General features: G+C 48.7%; 1 protein-coding gene across 3 annotated transcripts in view; it reads right to left on the bottom strand.

Moving 5' to 3' along the window:
- depdc5 (DEP domain containing 5, GATOR1 subcomplex subunit) overlaps window positions 1-20,237 on the bottom strand; it is a 276,005-nt gene that overhangs the window by 90,452 nt on the left and 165,316 nt on the right. For 2 of the 3 annotated variants that reach the window (XM_060843792.1, XM_060843790.1), the window contains exons 24-26: window positions 13,580-13,636; window positions 9,848-10,031; window positions 1,134-1,294 (exon numbers count right to left, since the gene is read on the bottom strand). In XM_060843792.1, coding sequence (XP_060699775.1) covers window positions 1,134-1,294; window positions 9,848-10,031; window positions 13,580-13,636 — 402 coding nt within the window. The remainder of the gene's footprint in view (window positions 1-1,133; window positions 1,295-9,847; window positions 10,032-13,579; window positions 13,637-20,237) is intronic. The other variant, XM_060843791.1, reaches the window with a different exon arrangement.

The following is a 20,237-nucleotide window of genomic DNA, read 5'->3' as shown; positions in this document are numbered from 1 at the left end:
AATTTAGCATGGCCAATCCACCCTAACCTACACACCCCTGAACACTATGGGTAATTTAGCATGGCCAATTCACCCTAACCTACACACCCCTGAGCACTATAGGTAATTTAGCATGGCCAATCCACCCTAACCTACACACCCCTGAACACTATGGGTAATTTAGCATGGCCAATCCACCCTAACCTACACATCCCTGAGCACTATGGGTAATTTAGCATGGCCAATCCACCCTAACCTACACACCCCTGAACACTATGGGTAATTTAGCATGGCCAATCCACCCTAACCTACACACCCCTGAACACTATGGGTAATTTAGCATGGCCAATTCACCCTAACCTACACATCCCTGAACACTATGGGTAATTTAGCATGGCCAATCCACCCTAACCTACACACCCCTGAACACTATGGGTAATTTAGCATGGCCAATCCACCCTAACCTACACACCCCTGAACACTATGGGTAATTTAGCATGGCCAATCCACCCTAGCCGGTACATCTTCAGATTGCGGGTGGAAACCGGAACATTTCGAAGAAACCCACGCAGACACAGGGAGTACGTGCAGAGTCCACACAGACAGTCGGCCAAGGCTGGAATTGAACCTGGGCCCCTGGTGCTGTGAGGCAGCAGCGCTAACCACTGAGCCACCATGCTGTTGCAATGACATCTCTGAGGGAAGAGGTGGCACCAAACCTAGGTGGGATACCCGCATGGTGGGTTAGTGATGCGGAGGCCGGATTAATGAAGGGACGGGCATGGATTGTCCCTAATGTAACATCAGTACTCTCACACCCCCACCTTAACGAGGAGGACGGGGTCAAACAAATACCCACCATCGGGGCTAATACCCCATCAGTTGGATAAAGGTTTTACGTCCGTCCAACCTTTCCTCTCTCTTGGTGCTGAATTCGCTCCCTGCTGAAGACAGGGTCTGGGCTCTAACTCACCTCTTACAGCCCAGCCCAGACTCCTTCCCGTTTAGGTTCAGGGTACGAAGGCTATTGAGCAGTTCAGGGGACCGCAGTCAGTCTGGCCCACTCTTGCAAGTGCAGGTATATACAGGAGAGAAACTCTCCGAATAGGCACCCGGCGCCACGTGGAAACCTACCAAATGGAAGGGCTCCTTACCGCGAGTGTAGAGGGGGCTGCTGCTGAGAGGGGCTGAGGCTGCACTGCTCGATAGCCTGTTCTTGCTCTGGACGATGATCTGGTAGCCCTGCATCAGGCGCTGACAAATAAACTCCTCAAACACCTGCTGCGCTGTCATGACAGGTCCGTCTTCATCTCTCCTACAAACCAGGAGAACACAAAAGGTCAGAGAAACGCTCTTTCTTTCAGGCCTACAGTAAGAACTGCCACTGGGGCAGCAAGTGTCCAGCTCCAGCCTCCACATCGCCATGGAAACAGAACTCCCACAGGCCGAAACCTGCCCAGTCTGCTGTAAAGGAGTGTTTAGTTTATCGACCCAAGGACAAACTGAAATCTTGTTGCTCTAATGCGACAGAGAATGAGCTCCTTTCCCATTTATATTTCAGCTACACCTCCCGTTAGGTACACTCGGTAAATCCAGCACATCTTCCTGCATCAATGCACGGGAAGGCGGCCATGCTGACCACTGAGCCATCAAGCTGCCCCTGGTTTTGAGTGGTCACCCTCAGCAATCTTCACTGGCAAAACTTTGGGCCGGTGTCGCCCCACATTCTGGTAAAACCCTTCCCAATCCTGTCCTTCGTTTTGAGAAGCCTCCTCAAATCCTGTCCAAGAGAGTGCGCCTTTTCCCAGCTCTACGTTACTGCCGCCCAACAGGAAGCTCATCAGGGCTTGAAAGTCAGTTTAAAGATGGTAACGTTCCAGTGACGGCAGAAATAAAGAGACCAGTCAGCGAGGGGAGGGGGTAGGTGCTACCCAAGGATAGGTGTGTGAAACCTCGGCTAACAGCCTGTGGCACTGACACTGTTCTGCACTGATGAATAGTTGGATGGGGAGGGGGTGCACAATGCTGTATTTACTCGGAGGTGGACTCGATGATCCCACAGTATTAGATTAGATTAGATTACTTACAGTGTGGAAACAGGCCCTTCGGCCCAACAAGTCCACACCAACCCGCCGAAGCGTAACCCACCCACTCCCCTACTTTTACCCCTTACCTAACACTACGGGCAATTTAGCACGGCCAATTCACCTGACCCGCACATCTTTGGACTGTGGGAGGAAACTGGAGCACCCGGAGGAAACCCACGCAGACACGGGGAGAACGTGCAAACTCCACACAGTCAGTCGCCTGAGTCGGGAATTGAACCCGGGTCTCAGGCGCTGTGAGGCAGCAGTGCTAACCACTATGCCACCATGCCGCCCACTAATCATTATTCCAAAAGCTATGAGCATTCTTCCTGGTGTCCTGCCCAATAGCTATCCCTCAACTGACACCACTAAAGTGGGTTTATCTGACTGATTGTGTAAGCTTGCTGTTTGCAAATTTCCTATACGAAGGATTCCATTGTGAAACGTTTTGGATGTCATGTGATTGCAATGGGTAGTGTGATTAAAAAACACCTTTGTAGACACTCTTGAGTCATAGTGGCGGTGTTCTGGGTTCACCCGGGGGGCGGGCGGGTGATAACGTACCTGAGCAGGTAGATTAAAGTACCTGAAGGAAGGCTGTCTGCCCCTCGATGGCCAGAGTTTGGTTGAATTGACCACCTTAGCTGGAATTTTAATTTCTGCTCACTGCCTGTGGACATCTCTGGTTGAGGCAGCATTCACTGTCCTTTCCCAGTTGCCCTTCAGAAGGTGAGGATGATCTGCCACTTGGAAACACTGCAGTCCACATGCTATGGGTTGACACACAACGCCTTTGGGTGGGGGTTGAGGGGTGGGGGGCGGATTCCAGGACTTTGACCTCCGACGTTGAAGAAAGAGCCATATATTTCTAAGTCCGGATGGTGAGTGGCTTTGAGGCGAATTTGCAGGTGATGGTGTTCTCCTGTGTCTGGTACCCTTCTTGTCCTTCCAGATGGACGTAGTTGTGAATTTGGAAGGTGCTCCCTGAGGATCTTTGGTGCATCTTGGATATAGTACATGTTGGACAGTAACACCGTGGTGAGAACTGCTGTCTCACAGCACCAGGGTCCTGAGCTCAACTCCACCCATGGGTGATAAATACATTTAGGACAAAAGGTGAACTGGGGAGAGAATAGGGCCCCCTCAAAGATCAGCAAGGCAGCCTACGTGTAGAGCCACAGGAGATGGGGGAGATACTAAACAAGTATTTTGCATCAGTGTTTACTGTACGTGGGAAATCATGTCTCACAAACTGATCGAGTTTTTTGAAGAAGTAACAAGGAGGATTGATGAGGGCAGAGTGGTAGATGTGATCTATATGGACTTCAGTAAGGCGTTCGATAAGGTTCCCCACGGGAGGCTGGTTAGTAAAGTTAGATCTCACGGAATACAGGGAGAACCAGCCATTTGGATACAGAACTGACTCAAAGGTAGAAGACAGAGGGTGGTGGTGGAGGGTTGTTTTTCAGACTGGAGGCCTGTGACCAGTGGAGTGCCACAAGGATCGGTGCTGGGTCCACTACTTTTCATCATTTATATAAATGATTTGGATGTGAGCATAAGAGGTACAGTTAGTAAGTTTGTGGATGGCACCAAAATTGGAGGTGTAGTGGACAGCGAAGAGGGTTACCTCAGATTACAACAGGATCTAGACCAGATGGGCCAATGGGCTGAGAAGTGGCAGATGGAGTTTAATTCAGATAAATGCAAGGTGCTGCATTTTGGAAAAGCAAATCTTAGCAGGACTTATACACTTAATGGTAAGGTCCTAGGGAGTGTTGCTGAACAAAGAGACCTTGGAGTGCAGGTTCATAGCTCCTTGAAAGTGGAGTCGCAGGTAGATAGGATAGTGAAGAAGACGTTTGGTATGCTTTCCTTTATTGGTCAGAATATTGAGAACAGGAGTTGGGGGGTCATGTTGCAGCTGTACAGGATGTTGGTTAGGCCACTGTTGGAAAACTGTGTGCAATTTTGAATTCCCATCCTATAGGAAAGTCATTGTGATTTACAAGGATGTTGCCAGGGTTGGAGGATTTGAGCTATAGGGAAAGGCTGACCAGGTTGGGGCTGTTTTCCCTGGAGCGTTGGAGGCTGAGGGGTGACCTTATAGAGGTTTATGAAATCATGAGGGGCATGGATAGGATAAATAGACAAAGTCTTTTCCCAAGATGGGGGAGTCCAGAACTAGAGGGCATAGGTTTAGGGTGAGAGGGGAAAGATATAAAAGAGACCTAAAAGGCAACTTTTTCACGCAGAGGGTAGTATGTGTATGGAATGAGCTGCCAGAGGAAGTGGTGGAGGCTGGTACAATTACAACATTTGAAAGGCATTTGGATAGGAATATGAATAGGAAGGGTTTAGAGGAATATGGGCCAAGTGCTGGCAAATGCGACTAGATTAATTTGGGATATCTGGTCAGCATGGACGAGTTGGACCGAAGGGTCTGTTTCTGTGCTGTACATCTTGACGACTGTCTGTGTGGAGTTTGCACATTCTCCCTGTGTCTGCGTGGGTTTCTTCCGGGTGCTCCGGTTTCCTCCCACAGGTCAGATGGATTGGCCATGCTAAATTGACCATGGTGTCCAGGGATGTGCAGGTGAGGTGGGTTAGCCATAGGAAATTGGGAAGCTCTTTGGAGGGTCAGTGTGCACTCGATGGGCCCAATGGCCCACCTCTAGGGGTTCTATGCGATCTAACTGACCATTGGCGGTGAAGAGAGTAGATGCGGAGTCAATCAAGCTGCATTGTCTTGGATGGTGTCAAGCTTCTGGCATGTTGTTGGAGCAGGCAAGTGGGGAGTACTCCATCACACTCCTAACTTGTGCCCTGTAGATGGCGGACAGGCTTCGGGGAGACAGGAGATATGTTACCCACTTACCCACTGCAGGATTGCTCACCTCTGACCTGGTTAGCTCCTGCCTATTCCAGGTCAGGATTCAGCAATGGTAATGCTTTTGAACATCAAGGATTGATGGTGGGATTGGCTCTTCAGAGGTGACGATGATCTTGTATGGCCTGTTATACGAAGACCCAATGATGTGGTCTAATCTTGTATGCCACACCCTCTTCCATATCATTAATTGGTAACCAGGCAACAAAGGTCACGGGTAAGCCATCTGACAAATAAAACTGACAACCCAATTTAGCAACAGTGAAGCACTGAGGGGGACTCCATCAGCAACACAGAGGGGGCAGACACGATGGGCCCAATGGTCTCCATCTGTGCTGTAACGATTGGGAGAACAGTGGTTTGTTCACACCATTCACTGAGACTGGCTAAGTCTTTCAAGGACATAATTGCCAGAAAATATTCGGGTTTGTGGCAGGGGCTGGTGAATCAGTCGAGGGAACAAATCATACTCAACGTCAGCTTCACCCATCTACCTGCTGCAGGTACATGACTCCATGACAGGAATGACGACCACACAGCCCTCATGAAGACATTCTATCTTCACGATGAAGATTGCCACACAATACGATGGAGGTTCTGGGGAGCGTGTGTTGTGTAAGCTCAAACCAGGACTGATCCAGTTGTGCACCAAGTCCCATTTAATGAACCGTGTAGGAGGGGTGGGTAAAACCAAGGGGCAATCCCAACAAGACAGGGCGACTCAGCCCCAACGGAAACAGTATGTGAACATCTCCAGGCCTGATGCTCATGGAGACAAGCCTGGAGCAGTTACAACCGTCACCCACAAGAACTGCCGACTGGATGATCACTCTCAGCCGCTTTCTGAGGTTCCCCACCATCACAGATACCAATCTTCAGCTAATTCAGTTCATTCCATGTGACATCAACAAACAGTTGGAGACACTGGACACTGCAAAGGCTATGGGCCCTGCCAAGATTCTGGCACTGCTCCTGAACGCTGCTGCTCCACAACATGCCCTTCCTCGAGCCAAGTTCTCCCAGGACAGTGACAACACTGGGATCTACCTGGCCATCTGCCAAATTATCCAGGTATGTCCTGCACATAAAAAGCAGGACAAATCCAACTCAGCCAATTCCACTCCCGTCTATCTCTTCCCAATCCTCGGAAAAGTGATGGAAGGGCTCACCAACAGGGCTATCGAGCAGCACCTGCTCAGCAATAACCTGCTCAGTGACACCCAGTTTGGGATCCCCCAGGGTCACTCAGCTCCTGACCTCATTTTGTTTGTGTCTGTGTCTGTGTCTGTGTGTGTGTGTGAGCGAGAGAGAGATTGTGTGTGTGGGAGAAGCCTGGAAATTATAGAGCTGTGAGCTTCACATCAGTGGTGGGTAAATTGTTGGAGGGAATTCTGAGAGATAGGATTATGCATTTGGAGAGGTGACTTTAGGCATGGCTTTGTGTGTGGAAAATCTAAAAAGAGACACTCTGATCACCACCCTGAAATCTCCAATGGGGTTACAATCACTGAAACCCCCACTGCCAACATCCTGGGGATTATCATTGACCAGAAACTCCTCAACTGGACTCACCACAGACACTCAGTGGCGACAAGAGCATGTCAGAGGTTAGGGACACTGCAGCGAGTAACCCACCTCCTGACTCCCCAAAGCCTGTCCACCATCTACAAGGCACAAGGCACAAGGCACGAGTGTGGTGCAATACCTCCCACTTGCCGAGCTGGGGGCTGCTCCAACAACACTCGGGAAATTTCACACCATCCAGGACCAACCAGCTCCTTGATTGACCCCACATCCTCAAGCACCCCCTCCCCCCACCACCGATGCTCAGTAGCAGCAGTGTGTACCGTCTACAAGATGCATTTCAGACATTCACCAAAGATCCTCAGACAGCATTTTCCAAACCCACCACCACTTTCACCGAGAGGGAAAAAGGCAGCAGATACAGGGGAACACTAACCCCTGAAAGTTTCCCTCGATTCTGACCATCCTGATTTGGAAAAAAATTGCCATTTCTTCAGTGTCGCTGGGTCAAAATTGTGGCATTTCCTCCCCGAGGGCATTATGGGTCAACCCACAGCAGGTTGACCGCAGGGGTTCAAGGTGAGGAGTTCACCCTCACCATCTGATTGGCAACCATGCTGGCCAGCCAGCAACACCCACCTCCTCCAGCTCAACAAAAGGAAACTATACCCGGGTTTGGGCTGATAGGTTGGAAGCAGTAGTGATGTCACACAACTACCAGATCAATGACCCTCTCTGACAAGAGAGAACTGAACCATTGCCCTTCGACATTCAATGTCCTCACCATCACTGAGACCACATTATCGACATCCTGTTAACGCCCTTGACCAGAACAAAACTGACCTCACCAGGTAAATAAGCGGCTACAAGAGCATGTCCTGGGCTAGGAATATTGCAGCAAGTAACTCACCCCCTGACTCCCTAAAGTCTGTCCATCGTTAAAAAAAGGCACAAACCAAGGGGGAGAGCACACTCCCCACTGGCCTGTGCGAGTGTAACTCCAATAACATTCGAGAAGCTCGACCCTGCCCAGGACAAAGCTGCCCATTTGATTGGAACCTCATCCACCAGCTACAGCCTTTGCTCAGTCCATTACCTGTTCAACATGGCAGCAGTGGGTACACAGCAGCAATTCACCAAGGATCCTTTGATAGCCCCTTCCAAACTGAACATCTCTAGCAGCGAGAAGCACCGGGGCGGCAGGGAACACCACCACCTGCAAGTTTCCCTCCAAGCCACATGTCACCCGGAGTTAGCCACTCACCCATTGCTGAGCTCACCCTGTGGAAATGCATTCCTCACATCCTGTGTGGATACAGCAGCAATTTAAGGCAGTAGTTCACCCTCATATTCTCACGTGCAATTCGGGATAAGCAGTAAATGCTTGGTGATGCTCAGCCCAGGAGTGAAGACAATAAACTCCTTATAAATTTATTGAAGGATTCCCCATTTTTTAGTGCTTTTCTTAAAGAAAGCAGCTGGCGTCTGTATCCAGGGCACCAGGCTAGCTCCACTCAGCAACCCCCACCCACCCCTCCCGCCAAGTGATTAACAATAAAAAGCTGAACGGAGTAACACTGTGAATTCCGTGTGCGTTTTTGTACTGGTTAAATCTGTAACCCTCCAGGATGGGGACACTGGCTTAGTGTCACAGAATGCAATCACTGGCTCAGGAAACGTGGCATCCCATTGCAAGTTAGGAGTCCTTACAATTCCTGACCTGTTTAAAAGGTCAGGGGCGAGCCATTGCGAACTTTGACCTCCCCAGCACGAGCCCGCGCTGTTACTTTAAGACCCAATACATTCTCACATGTCAACGCACCAACTACAGAAGCAAAAGTTCCAGTGAATCCCATTGCTTTGCAGAACACGACTGACTTAGAGGTGAACGTGGAATATTGTGCATTTCAGGGTCAGAGTTCAATAGGCAGGAGGATAATTAACCAACGTTCCAATCAAAGGTAATGGCTCTGGTACTGATGTAAAGGCACATGGACTGGAAGGGGGAAATACTGACCCAGAATCACAATGATGGAGTTACTTCAGTGTAGGGGATGGTTCATGAAGAGCTGTACTGTGCAAATGACAACAGTCACCAGAATAAATGGGGTTTCAAAATGCCACAACCAAACCTGGTGAGTTAACAGCACTCTCTCCCCTGCATCTTTCTGTCTCCAAGCCCCAACGCTGGAAACATCTAAGTCACACTTTCACCTGGGTGAAAATAAATGTAGGAATTTGAGGGAAGCGTTAATACGCTCTGAAATTCTGCTGCCACACCTGCAGGGTAGGAAAATACTGCCACCTGCTGGAAAGAACCAGAGCTGTTGGTCAGTCAGCAACGAGTTCAAACTCTGTCGGTCACAGTGCCCACTCCACCCAGTGGTGTACATACAAACATCAGGTCATATCAATTAACAACTAATTAACAGGCATCAGTTGAAAAAAAAAGCTTAAAACCATTTTTAAAAATATATAAAACAAATATAATCCACTGTAGTGAGGAGGGAGTGGGAATTGTCATCAAAGTAATTCATTACTGTGTCTGTCCATCACACAGCTCACCCTCTCACCCTCGTTCCTCGTCTTGCCCCCATCCTGCTGGTGTCTACCTGAAAACTGCTGGCAACTCCGAGTCTAATCTCAACACAAGGAGGAAAGAATTAGGAGGAGGCCATTCTAACCTTGAAGCCTGCTCTGCTATTGGAAGTGCTGATGGCCAACCTCACCTTGGCCTCAACTCCACTTTCCATACCCCTTCAGTCCAGCAGCAATTAACAAATCAGTTACCTCCTCCTTAAACAGAGTCCCACCGAAGTCTGGGATAGTAAAGCGTGCAGATTCAGGACCCTCCGACAGAAGTACTTCCTCCTCAACTGTTTTAAACTTAGATTAGATTACTTACAGTGTGGAAACAGGCCCTTTGGCCCAACAAGTCCACACCGACCCTCCAAAGAGTAACCCACTCAGGCCCATTCCCCGACATTTACCCTTTCACCTCACACTATGGGCAATTTAGCATGGCCAATTCACCTAACCTGCACATCTTTGGATTGTGGGAGGAAACCGGAGCACCCGGAGGAAACCCACACAGACACGGGGAGAATGTGCAAACTCCACACGGACAGTTGTCCGAGGTGGGAATTGAACCTGGGTCTCTGGCGCTGTGAGGCAGCAGTGCTAACCACTGTGTCACCGTGCCACCCACTAACCTGTCATCCCTTGGCCAAAAACTATGGGGACCTCACTTTCTCTCGTTCCAGACTGCACCCCAAGGGCAAACACCCTCTCACTGCTTACTTTGTCAGTCCCCTTTAGCATTGTAAATATCTCGGTTAATTCACGGTCAGTGAGGAGTGTGACAGACCTGTCGACGTCGGTCTCAGGGAGGAGATCGTAGCAGCCCTCGGTGTAGTCGTTCTGAAGGCTCTGCCTGTCTGGGAAGTAGTCGGTGGTGAGGGGCAAGCAGGCAGGTGTGGTGAGTGACTTCCAGTCAACGCCCACTGTGCAACAGAAACTGGGCACTACAGGAGGAGCAGACAGCATCAGAACTTCAGCGCGTCAGAAAATCATATGGACACCGAATTCCAGGACAGGGAATAATGAGGGGAGAGGGGAGGGAGAGAGAACAGACAAAGGGCAGGAAGGACGGGGGTAGGGTTGGGGCAGAGAGAGAAAAGGACAGCGGGAGGGAGGAAAGAGAAAATTAAAGCCGTTGATTGAGCAAAAAGGGAAGTAGGAAGAGTGAGAAGAAAGAAAAAAATTATTATTAGCTGTTAAAAAAAAGGATTCTTGCTATCCAAATTTAACATGCATATACATCATTGTGCATCATTTGACAGCAACATCAAAACACAAAAGATGATGTTACTATAGGAATTGCATATAAATGCAATATAAGCAGACAAATTAATTGCAAAGTGTGCAAAACAAGAGCAAAGATTACTTGGTTGTCAATTATATTTTTCATTCATTGTTAAACATTAGTAGGACTAGGTCATTAGGGTAGATAAAGGTCGCACTGTTACACAAGACATCAGACAGAGAGAGACTGCACATGGGGAATGGGTCACAATCACAGACCATGCTGGTTATGTTTCAGAGCAGAGAGAACAGGCAGAGAGAGAGAGAGAGAGAGAGAGAAAAAGCAGAAATCACAAAGTGGAAAACAAAGTCAATCCAGCACTAAATCCTGCAACATTCAGTAAACATGGTTTAAATCCTACTGCCACCCCAGGAAGCAGGCAGAACCTTTTCCAAGCTTGTTCACTGTCAGGACATGGGCGAAGGTTCCTGGCTGCAGGGGGTAAGCGGTATCAGACACAAACGTTAATATGTGAATCAGAACAGGCACAGATACAGGCACCCTGCTCTGTTTACAACAGGATTATACTCAATAGTTAGCTGTAGGGAGAGCAGCTGTTGTTCCGATTAGAAAAACAACCTGTTACAACTAACCGTTAGTACAGAGAGAGACTGCTGCTTCTGGCTTCCATTAGTCACATTAAATGCAGTTAGTGATAGTTTGACTGAATGCACTTTTTAATCCTTTCAAGTCTCTCCCTTCCGTTCCACGAGGTGATCTCCCATGGACACAAATCTCCGCCCAGTAACTCAGCTGAGTGCCTGCTCCTAACTAGCGAGTCTGGGCAGTCAGACACCCAACAGGAGAGCCGGTCTAACCCTCCCTTGCACTGACACGGAGACTCCACAGTCAGTAGGTTATAGTCCCAGCTTTCGAATCTTCCCCTTCCGCCAACCCTGACCTAACCGACATCTGCCCCCTTCCCCAGACTGCTCTCCTGGGTAGAACATAAATAAAGAGTGAGGCATGGGGTGACCCCCATATCCCTGTCAGGGCCATACAGCACCTATGCATCTTTCCAGCGACAGCACTATGATTAAGGTGGTTCAAATGAATAATTCTGTTGTGGATATGTTCCAATGATTTTCATATCTCAGAAACGGACAGCTCAGGTGACCAGACATTTTGTCTGGCAGTCAAAATTATTTGGAAACTTAACCCTTGGAACAGCAATTTTCACTTGCCTGTTTTTCCCTCCTGTCAGCTCTGAGTGATGTTAATGCCGGCTTCCTCCCTGAGCTCAGCGATAATACCCCTCCCACCCCCCCAGTGTTAGATGGGGCTGAGCTCCACGCACTCAGCACAGATGAGACACTGAAGTTTGAGACTGCCAGTCCTGGTGCTGCAAGTACTGAAGCAGCCAATGCCTTCACCCACTGGGCCTTGGCGCTTGTCACTAGGCCAGCATTCTCCCATCCCGTGTGTGACTGGCAGCAGCTGACAGGAATTCAAAGCTTGGCTCAGAGGACGTGGTCCCAACCCTGGAAGCTCACCGCCATTCCCAGTCATCTCCATTCCGGCTTCAAGTACACACTCAGATTAGAACGAACAAACTCGGACAAGCGTGCAGGGTTAGGGCTGGATTTCAGAGTCAGTTGGCAAGATGTGCGAGAGAAGAGCTAAGCTCGGTAGGGAGGGGGAGGTGGAGGTTCAAAATAAACTGGATGGCATGAAGGAATGGTATCAAGGTATGGATCAAAACAACGGAATACCAACGTTCCAGCTGGTGGGAGTCTGGATGAGGTTTTTAACCAGACGTTACTGTAAACAGCATTCCAACGGTTATGTAACATCATCCATACCACACCAGCCTGACACAAACATTAAACACATGGTTACAAGGCCGAGGAGCTCCGATAGTGACCAAAGCTTTCCAAGGTGAGGCCATCTATCGGTGCTTTATTAAAGCACAGGTTACTGTCACCTCACATGGAGCACTTGGGGAGTTTAAAGTGCTTTCAGTTTAAAGACACTGCCAGGACAGAGAGTATGTGGACACAACTGAGCGGGAAACATCACAACAGCGTATAAATCTAGCATCCTAGAATCCCCAAGGTATGGAAGCAGGCTATTCAGCCCATCGAGTCCACAGTGACCCCCTCCCCCCGAACAATATCGCACCCAGAACCACCCCACCCCTGTAACCCTGCATTTCCCACGGCTAATCCTGCACATCCCTGGATACCATGGGGCAATTCAGTGCGGCCAATCCACCCTCGCCTGCACATCTTTGGTCAGTGGGAGGAAACTGGAGCAGACACAGGGAGAATGTGCAACCTTCACACAGACAATCGCCCGAGGGTGGGATCGAACCCGGATCCCTGAGCCACTGAGCTGCGCCAATCCACTCAACATAAAAATAAGTTACTGGACATGCAATCAGTAAACAGAATACTGTATAAGATCGCAACGTTGGTCCAGGGTTGGGCAAATCCCATTAATTCAGGTAGCCAGTGGCTAACATCTGCTCTTTCCCTGATCATGGCGACACTGAGCTGGGAGACAGTGGGTATAGGCTTGGTCTACCTCCCACAGGCAACGGAACATCAGACTGCCAGACACTCCTGCCCTGCTGCTCACATAGACGAGGCACTGTCCAGGCAGTGGGGTGAACCCATGCTATAGGATCAGACAGCTAGATGGAAAAGTACGGACAAACAGACAAGAGTAAAATTGCTAAAGCATCTTGGAAAAAAAGCCGCATGTGTCTACAAACATCAGCGGACAGGCTGACGTACACACACAATTCTTCAGCTATTGGGGTCGGGGGGAAGGAAGGGAGAGAAATAAAGACAGATTTTTTTTAGTTCTCTTTACATTGAAGGTCAAAATGCAGTCAATGGGCAGCAGGATTCCTGATCATCGGAAAGGAGACAGGCAGGTTCTCTCCCTGGACACGAACCTGCCTTCTCTCTCCCTTCAAGGAGAAAGTGCGGTCTGCAGATGCTGGAGATCAGAGCTGAAAATGTGTTGCTGGAAAAGCGCAGCAGGTCAGGCAGCATCCAAGGAACAGGAGAATCAACGTTTCGGGCATGATGAAGGGCTTATGCCCGAAACATCGATTCTCCTGCTCCTTGGATGCTGCCTGACCCGCTGCGCTTTTCCAGCAACACATTTTCAGCTTCTCTCTCCCTTCAGTTGACATTGACCTGATGGGCACTCGCACCGTACTTTCACTGTGTACTGGCTGCCTTTTCCCCTCCTGAGACTGGCTCGATTCTATCAGGGACTCACTTGGATCACGGCTGGTGGTGGGATCCTCGTAGGCTGAAGCCTGGTTCAGTGGAGTACCTGGAATGGAAACAGAGGCGATCAGCCGATTCCGATCTATCAGCAGACCAAGCTTTGTGCTTTCTAACTGTCTGCTCGCCTCACCCACAATGCACCATCAAACCGGTCATGGCCTAGTGGGATTATCACTCGACTGTTAATTCAAAAAACCAAACCTTGGACCCAGGTTCAAATCCCGCCATGGGAGATGGTGGATTTTGAATTCAATGATTAAGAAAAATTGGTTCACTCATTTCCTTTAGGGAAGCAATCTGCCATCAGTTCTCCGGGTCTGGCCTACGTGTGGCAGCAGTGTGGTTGACTTGTATTCTCCCCTGGGCATTTAGGAATGGGCAATCAATACGGGCCTAGCCAGTAACACCCTCACCCAGTGAGTGAACAGACAAAGAGAAAGGCCAACTCAAGACTAAAAATAACCCACCCAGCTCCACGCCCCAAAACTGTCAGCCAGCATTCACAGCTGGAAACCAGATCAATCTAGTTTTACACAGAGAACGCTGATAGCTGAAAGATACACAACATTGTGGGCAGCACGGTGGCACAGTGGTTAGCACTGCTGCCTCACAGCGCCAGAAACCCGGGTTCAACTCCCACCTCAGGCGACTGACTCTGTGGAGTCTGCACATTCTCCCCGTGTCTGCGTGGGTTTCCTCCCTTGAGTCCAAAGATGTGCAGGTTAGGTGAATTGGCCATGCTAAATCGCGTTAGGGGCAGGGGTAAATGTAGGGGAATGGGTCTGGGTGGGTTGTGCTTCAGCGGGTTGGTGTGGACTTGTTGGGCCAAAGGGCCTGTTTCCACACTGTAAGTAATCTAAACTAACCTAAAATGAAGGACACTCCTGAACAGGCATGGCGGGGAGGGCAAGGGCTGTCTTCCTAATTGTGAACCAAAACCGACTCATGCTCCATGAAGTCGTCTGGTACATGAATAGGAAGGGTTTAGAGGGATATGGGCCAGGTAGGGCTAGGTTAGGTTAGGATATCTGGATGGTATGGGTGAGTTGAATCAAAGGGTCTGTTTCCCTGCTGTACGTCTCTATGATTCTATGTCGCCAAACAAGAGCTGTGAGGTGATTTGACTAAGTCCCTTCCTTTTGTATTTAAATTTAACCGTTCTGCTGGGAGTAACGTCATCCACCTGCAACTGGACAGTTTTTAAAGGCAGGTTCTTTCCTGGTTGGCTTCCTGCTCCCTGCCTATCCCAAGAAGCCAAGTCGAAAACATGCTCACAGACAGATTCCAGTATCAGACTGGAGCGGTTAGTGGGCCGTGTTACACAGGACTGCACTCAGTGAAGATTGCCAATTTGTCTAAATATACAGTCCACCTGCAATTGTGATTTATCATTGCTTAATGTCATCAGAAACGGCTGCTGTTCACTGCCTTGCAGAGATTTGGTGCAGAAGTGCCTTAAAATCGGGGATTGCACATGAGATGGTGCAGATGTTCACGGTATTTGTTGAATTAATGACTGACCACCATAGCTTCATCCACAGGCCTGGCGTCTGGCTGGTAGTCCTGCAAGTATCTGCTCAGCTGAAGCCTCCTCTGCCTGCCCTGCACTCAGGTGACACCATTCTCCCCTGTGTCATGTGGAACACACTCGTGGGGAGTGCTCCCAAGCTGAGCATGAGATGCCAAGACAATGTTTACCAAGGGTTGGGCTGGTCGGGGTAAACGGTTCATGCTCTTTCAGCACAGATACAAGACTTAAAAGACATCTGGAAGGATACATGATGAGAAAGGGTTTAGAGGGATATGGGCCAAATGCTGGCAAATGGGACAAGATCAGTTTAGAATACCTGCTCAGCGTGGATGAACTGGACTGAAGGGTCTGTTTCTGTGTCTGCGACTCTACACACCAGACAGGAATGTGACACTGGAACAGATTCAACCCTTCAAGGGGAGGCAGTGGAGCTGAATCCAGGATGGGGGAGAACACAGCCGGGGGATGTGGAAGGGGTAGGCCTAAAGCTCTCAAGATTCCAAGTTTCTTTAAACAGATAAACACAAGGCCAGTAAAAGGAATTGGCAGAGTTCAGAGCAGCTGATTAAACCTTCTGCTCAGCCTGCTGTTTCCAGCATTGGCTGATTCAGGTTCAGATTCCCAGGTTTGGGTTTGCAGATTTATGAAACTGCCTATTAATCGGAACCAAGTGGGTAACATCAGAGGTCGCTGAGGATGCCTGGGCAAGGACAGGCTACACTGAAGCACAATCCAGGTGAGTAAACTCAGGAGGTGCAATCTCTGGAAAGGAGCTTTGTTTACCTTTCTATTCAGGAACAAACCTAGGCCTCTTTAGCCAGCTCTTCAAACCATCGTGTAACCCAAACGTGCTTCTCGGTTTCATTTATTTGGAGTTTATCTCTGCTTCTGATTAGAAATCAGCCCCTGAAACTGAGGGGCAAAATGGCAAAGCATTGAGGGGCTATTTGGGTGTGGAAGAGCTTCTGATTAAAGTAGGAATTCCATCCTGTACTCAGCCATGATTCAGACACTTCCAGCAGCCTCCACTAGGTGGCAGGAACTCTGGTCTTCTTCCCCCTCACCCCACAGCCCTTTGAGAGATCAGCCAACTCAGTACATCGCAGGGGCAAACACAGGATCACTCTGGGGTCTTGATATTCCCTTCCTTTCCTTCTCCAAAGTTCTTGAACACATTATTGTCTCTCAAGCTCAGGCCAATCTTTCCTGCCACACCATAAACTGCTCCAAGTCACAAAAAAGCATCCTGTATAACTGTGGCCGTGATAAATGCATCCATTCCTCACTGGTCTACAGCCTTTAATACACTTGTTTCCTACTAGCTCTCTTCACAGTTAACCAAGTGAACTAATCTTCTTCCAATTCGGTCTACCCAATGACTCCTGTCCTCATAACCAATACCACCGGTGTCACCTAAAATACTCTCCTTGGCCCAGACCCAAATCTCGTTTCCACCCTGTGCCTCACCAACAGCAGCTAACATCACAGACTCTCCGAACAAAGCCAGCGTGACCTCCCTGCAACCCACTCGACATCTCCAAACTCTCACAATGCTCCTCCGGCGAATGAATTACAAGGTAGGCCGATATTAGGTTGTCCTATTTTTTTCGGCTGGAAGTGGATCTCCTGATATGAGAGGGGGAGAAAACTAGAAACAGTTGAAGTTCAAGAAATGCTAGAGTCCATGTGCAGAGACGATCAAAATGTCTTGAGGAATCAAGTTGATGAATAGAATGCTGGCCTTTATATTTGGATGACTAGAACACGCAGGGGTAGAAGTTATGTTTCAGCTGTACAAAGCCTTGACTAGACTGAGGCATTATGGGTAGATTTACACAGGAAATCAATGATAGAAGCGCAGGATAGATTTACAATAACAAGATTTCCAGGGTTAAATTACAAGGGGAGATTACGCAAACCAGGATTGTTCTCCATAGAATTGACAGAGTTTATCAAAGTTCTCAAACTGGGCAGCACAGTGGCTCAGTGGTTAGCGCTGCAGTCTCACAGGGACCCGGGTTCGATTCCTGCCTCAGGTGACTTGTCTGTGGAGTTTGCACATTCTCCCCGCGTCTGCGTGGGTTTCCTCCCATGATCCAAAAGGTGAATTGGCCGTGCTAAATTGCCAAGTCAGGGGTAAATATAGGGTAAGGGATTGGGTCTGGGTGGGTTACTCTTCAGAGGGTCGGTGTGGACTTGTTGGGCTGAAGGGCCTGTTTCCACACTGCAGGGAATCTAATCATTAAAAGAGCTGATTAGGGTAAACAGACAGTAGTTGTGGAGTTTAGGACAAGAGATTATTATTTAAACATTACAGCTTGATTTTTCAGGAGTGAAATTAAGAAACATCTCTATGGACAACAGGTGATGGGGATTTAGAGTTCCTTTCTGCAAATAGCAATGAGATCAATTGTTAACCTTATTTTAATCATTCTGGAGATGTCAGCCTCACTGGCTAGGCCAGTATTTCTTGCGCATCCTTATTTGCCGAGAGGACAGTTCAGAGTCACAAGTTGTCAGGCTTATTTGGGGAGCTGGTACTAACACGATGGGCTGAACAGCCTCCTTCTGCACAGTAATACTCAGGGTGGTTCTGTGAGTCAACCACATTGTGTGCAGCTGGAGTCACGCACAGGCCAGCCCATGGGCAGATTTCTTTCTCTAAAGGATCTGAGTGTACAAGATCCATTTTTCTGACGATTAACAATGGTCACCATTCGGCTAATTGTTTACCAAATTAGCCTGAGATTCTGGATCGCTTAGCCCAGCGACATTATCACGACACCACTGCCCTCCAAAGAACAAAGGACAGTACAGCACAGGAATAGGCCCTCTGGCCCACCCAGCCTATGCAAACACGTGATCATTTCTAAAGAAAGAAGCATCCTTGCCTCTTTGTGGTCTGTATCCTTCTATTCCCTACGTATTCATGCATGTGCCAACATGCCTCTTAAACATTGCTATTGTATCAGTGTCTACCACCTCCCCGGGCCCACATTCCAGGCTGGCTTCTTATATCTCCTTTAAACTTTCCCCCTTTTACCTTAAACCCAGCATCTCCCTGCCCTGGGTAAAAGACGCCATTCTAACCATGCCTCTCATAACTTTGTAAACTTTCATCAGGTTGCCCCTCGGCCTCCAACGTTCGAGTGAAAGCAGACCAAGCGTGTCCAATCTCTCCTCACGGCTAACACCCTCTAAACCAGGTAATGTCCTGATAAGTCATTTCTGCATCCTCTCCCAAACCTCCACAATGTTCTGGTAGTGTGGTGACCAGAACTGTGTGCAATATTCCAAATGTGACCAAACGTTCTATACAGCCCTGCAGCCTGAGTAGTCAGCTCTTACGCTCTGTGCCCTGATCAATGCAGACAAGCATGTCATACACTTTCTTCACTAACTTACTGAGTGGAGGAAGGTTTAGGGAAGATGTCAGAGATGGGTGTGTGGAATGTGCTGCCAGTGTTGATAGTAGAGTCAGATACATTAGGGACAGTTCAGGGACTGATGGATAGGCACATGGATGGTCGTAAAATGAAGGGGATGTAGGTTAGCTTGATTTTAGAGTAGGATAAAAGGTCATTGAGGACCGAAGGGCCTGTACTGTTCTATGTTTTTATTCACTTGTGTTGTCACTTTTAGGGAGCGGTGACCTGTATGCATGGATCTCTCTCTGTATGTCAATGCTTCTTTGTGTTCTACCATTTACTGTACATTTCCCTCCTACGTAAGACTTTCCTCGCATTTGTCTGGATTAAACTCCATCTGCTATTTCTCCGCCAGGGTCTCCTGCTGTATCCCCTGGCAATCCTCAGCTCCCCGAGACTGTGCGTCACCCACAAACTTACTAACTGGGCCAGCTACACCCACCTCCAAATCGCTTCTACATATTATAACCAACAGGGGTCGCAGCACTGATCACTGTGGGATACCATAGGTCACAGGTCTCCAGTCAGAAAAACACCTTCCATCACTACTGTCTTCTATGACCAAGCCAGTTCTGTATCCATCTTCCCAGCTCACCGTGGGTCCCATGTGGCGTCACCTTCTGTACCACGCTGCCATGAGGGACCTTGTCAAAGGCTTTGATAAAATCCATATAGACAACACCCACCAGCCTACCCTCATCAATCATCTTCACCACTTCCTCCAAAATCTCAATCAAGTTTGTGAGACACAACGCCATGGCTAGAGGGCATTACGAGACAACCACATTCCTGTGGGTCTGGAGTCACATGTAGGTCGGACCAGGCAAGGACAGCAGTGTTTGTTTCCCTCCCTAAAGGACATTAAGGAACTAGATGGGCTGTTAATGACAATCATTAGATTTTTTTTAAAACAGAATTCAAGCTCTACCTTTTGTATGGTGGGATTTGAACCTGGGTCTCCAGAACATTACTTGGGTCTCTGGACGAACAATCCAATAAAACTTCCACGAGGCCACCACCTCCCACCTGGCCAGGCCCATTCCCTAACACCAGGCCCACGATGGCCTGTTTCCTGATTGCACAAATAGCACGTTGCTTTAAGAAACCCTCTGGGATGCACATAACAACCCCACCCCTCCCGAACTGGCAGGAGGGAGACCCAGTCAATATAAGGGACGTTAAAACCAACCAACACCACATTTTTCCATAATCTGTCCCATATTCTGTTCCTCAATCTCCTGCTGGCTGTTGAGAGGTATGTCGCACAACCCCAAAGTGATTGCACCCTTCCTATTCCTCAGCTCTACCCATGTAGCCTCACTGGCTGAGGTTTCCTCCCACAATGCACCTGTGACATTCTCCCTAATGAGCAACGCAACTCCTTCACCTCTTCTGCAGTCCTTTCTATCTCGCCTGAAACATCTAAACCCTGGAACGTTAAGCTGCCAGTCTCTTCTCTCTCTCTCTCTCTGTATCTTAACGAAGTCTCTGTGATAGGTATAGCATCATAGTTGCATGTACTGATCCAAGCTCGGAGTTAATTGACCTTACCGGTCATATTCCTCACATTAACCTACAGTTCAGACTGCCAGTTCTGCCATATTCAGTAACCTCGCCTTAATCATATTGGCCTTCATTTCTGACTCCCCGGTCATTTTACTTGCTGACCTACTGCTCTGGTTGCCACT

This window comes from Hemiscyllium ocellatum, chromosome 24 (genome assembly GCF_020745735.1).
Source record: "Hemiscyllium ocellatum isolate sHemOce1 chromosome 24, sHemOce1.pat.X.cur, whole genome shotgun sequence".
Lineage (NCBI taxonomy): Eukaryota > Metazoa > Chordata > Chondrichthyes > Orectolobiformes > Hemiscylliidae > Hemiscyllium > Hemiscyllium ocellatum.
Note: the sequence above shows the minus strand (reverse complement) of the source record. Positions and strands in the feature narration are given on the sequence as shown.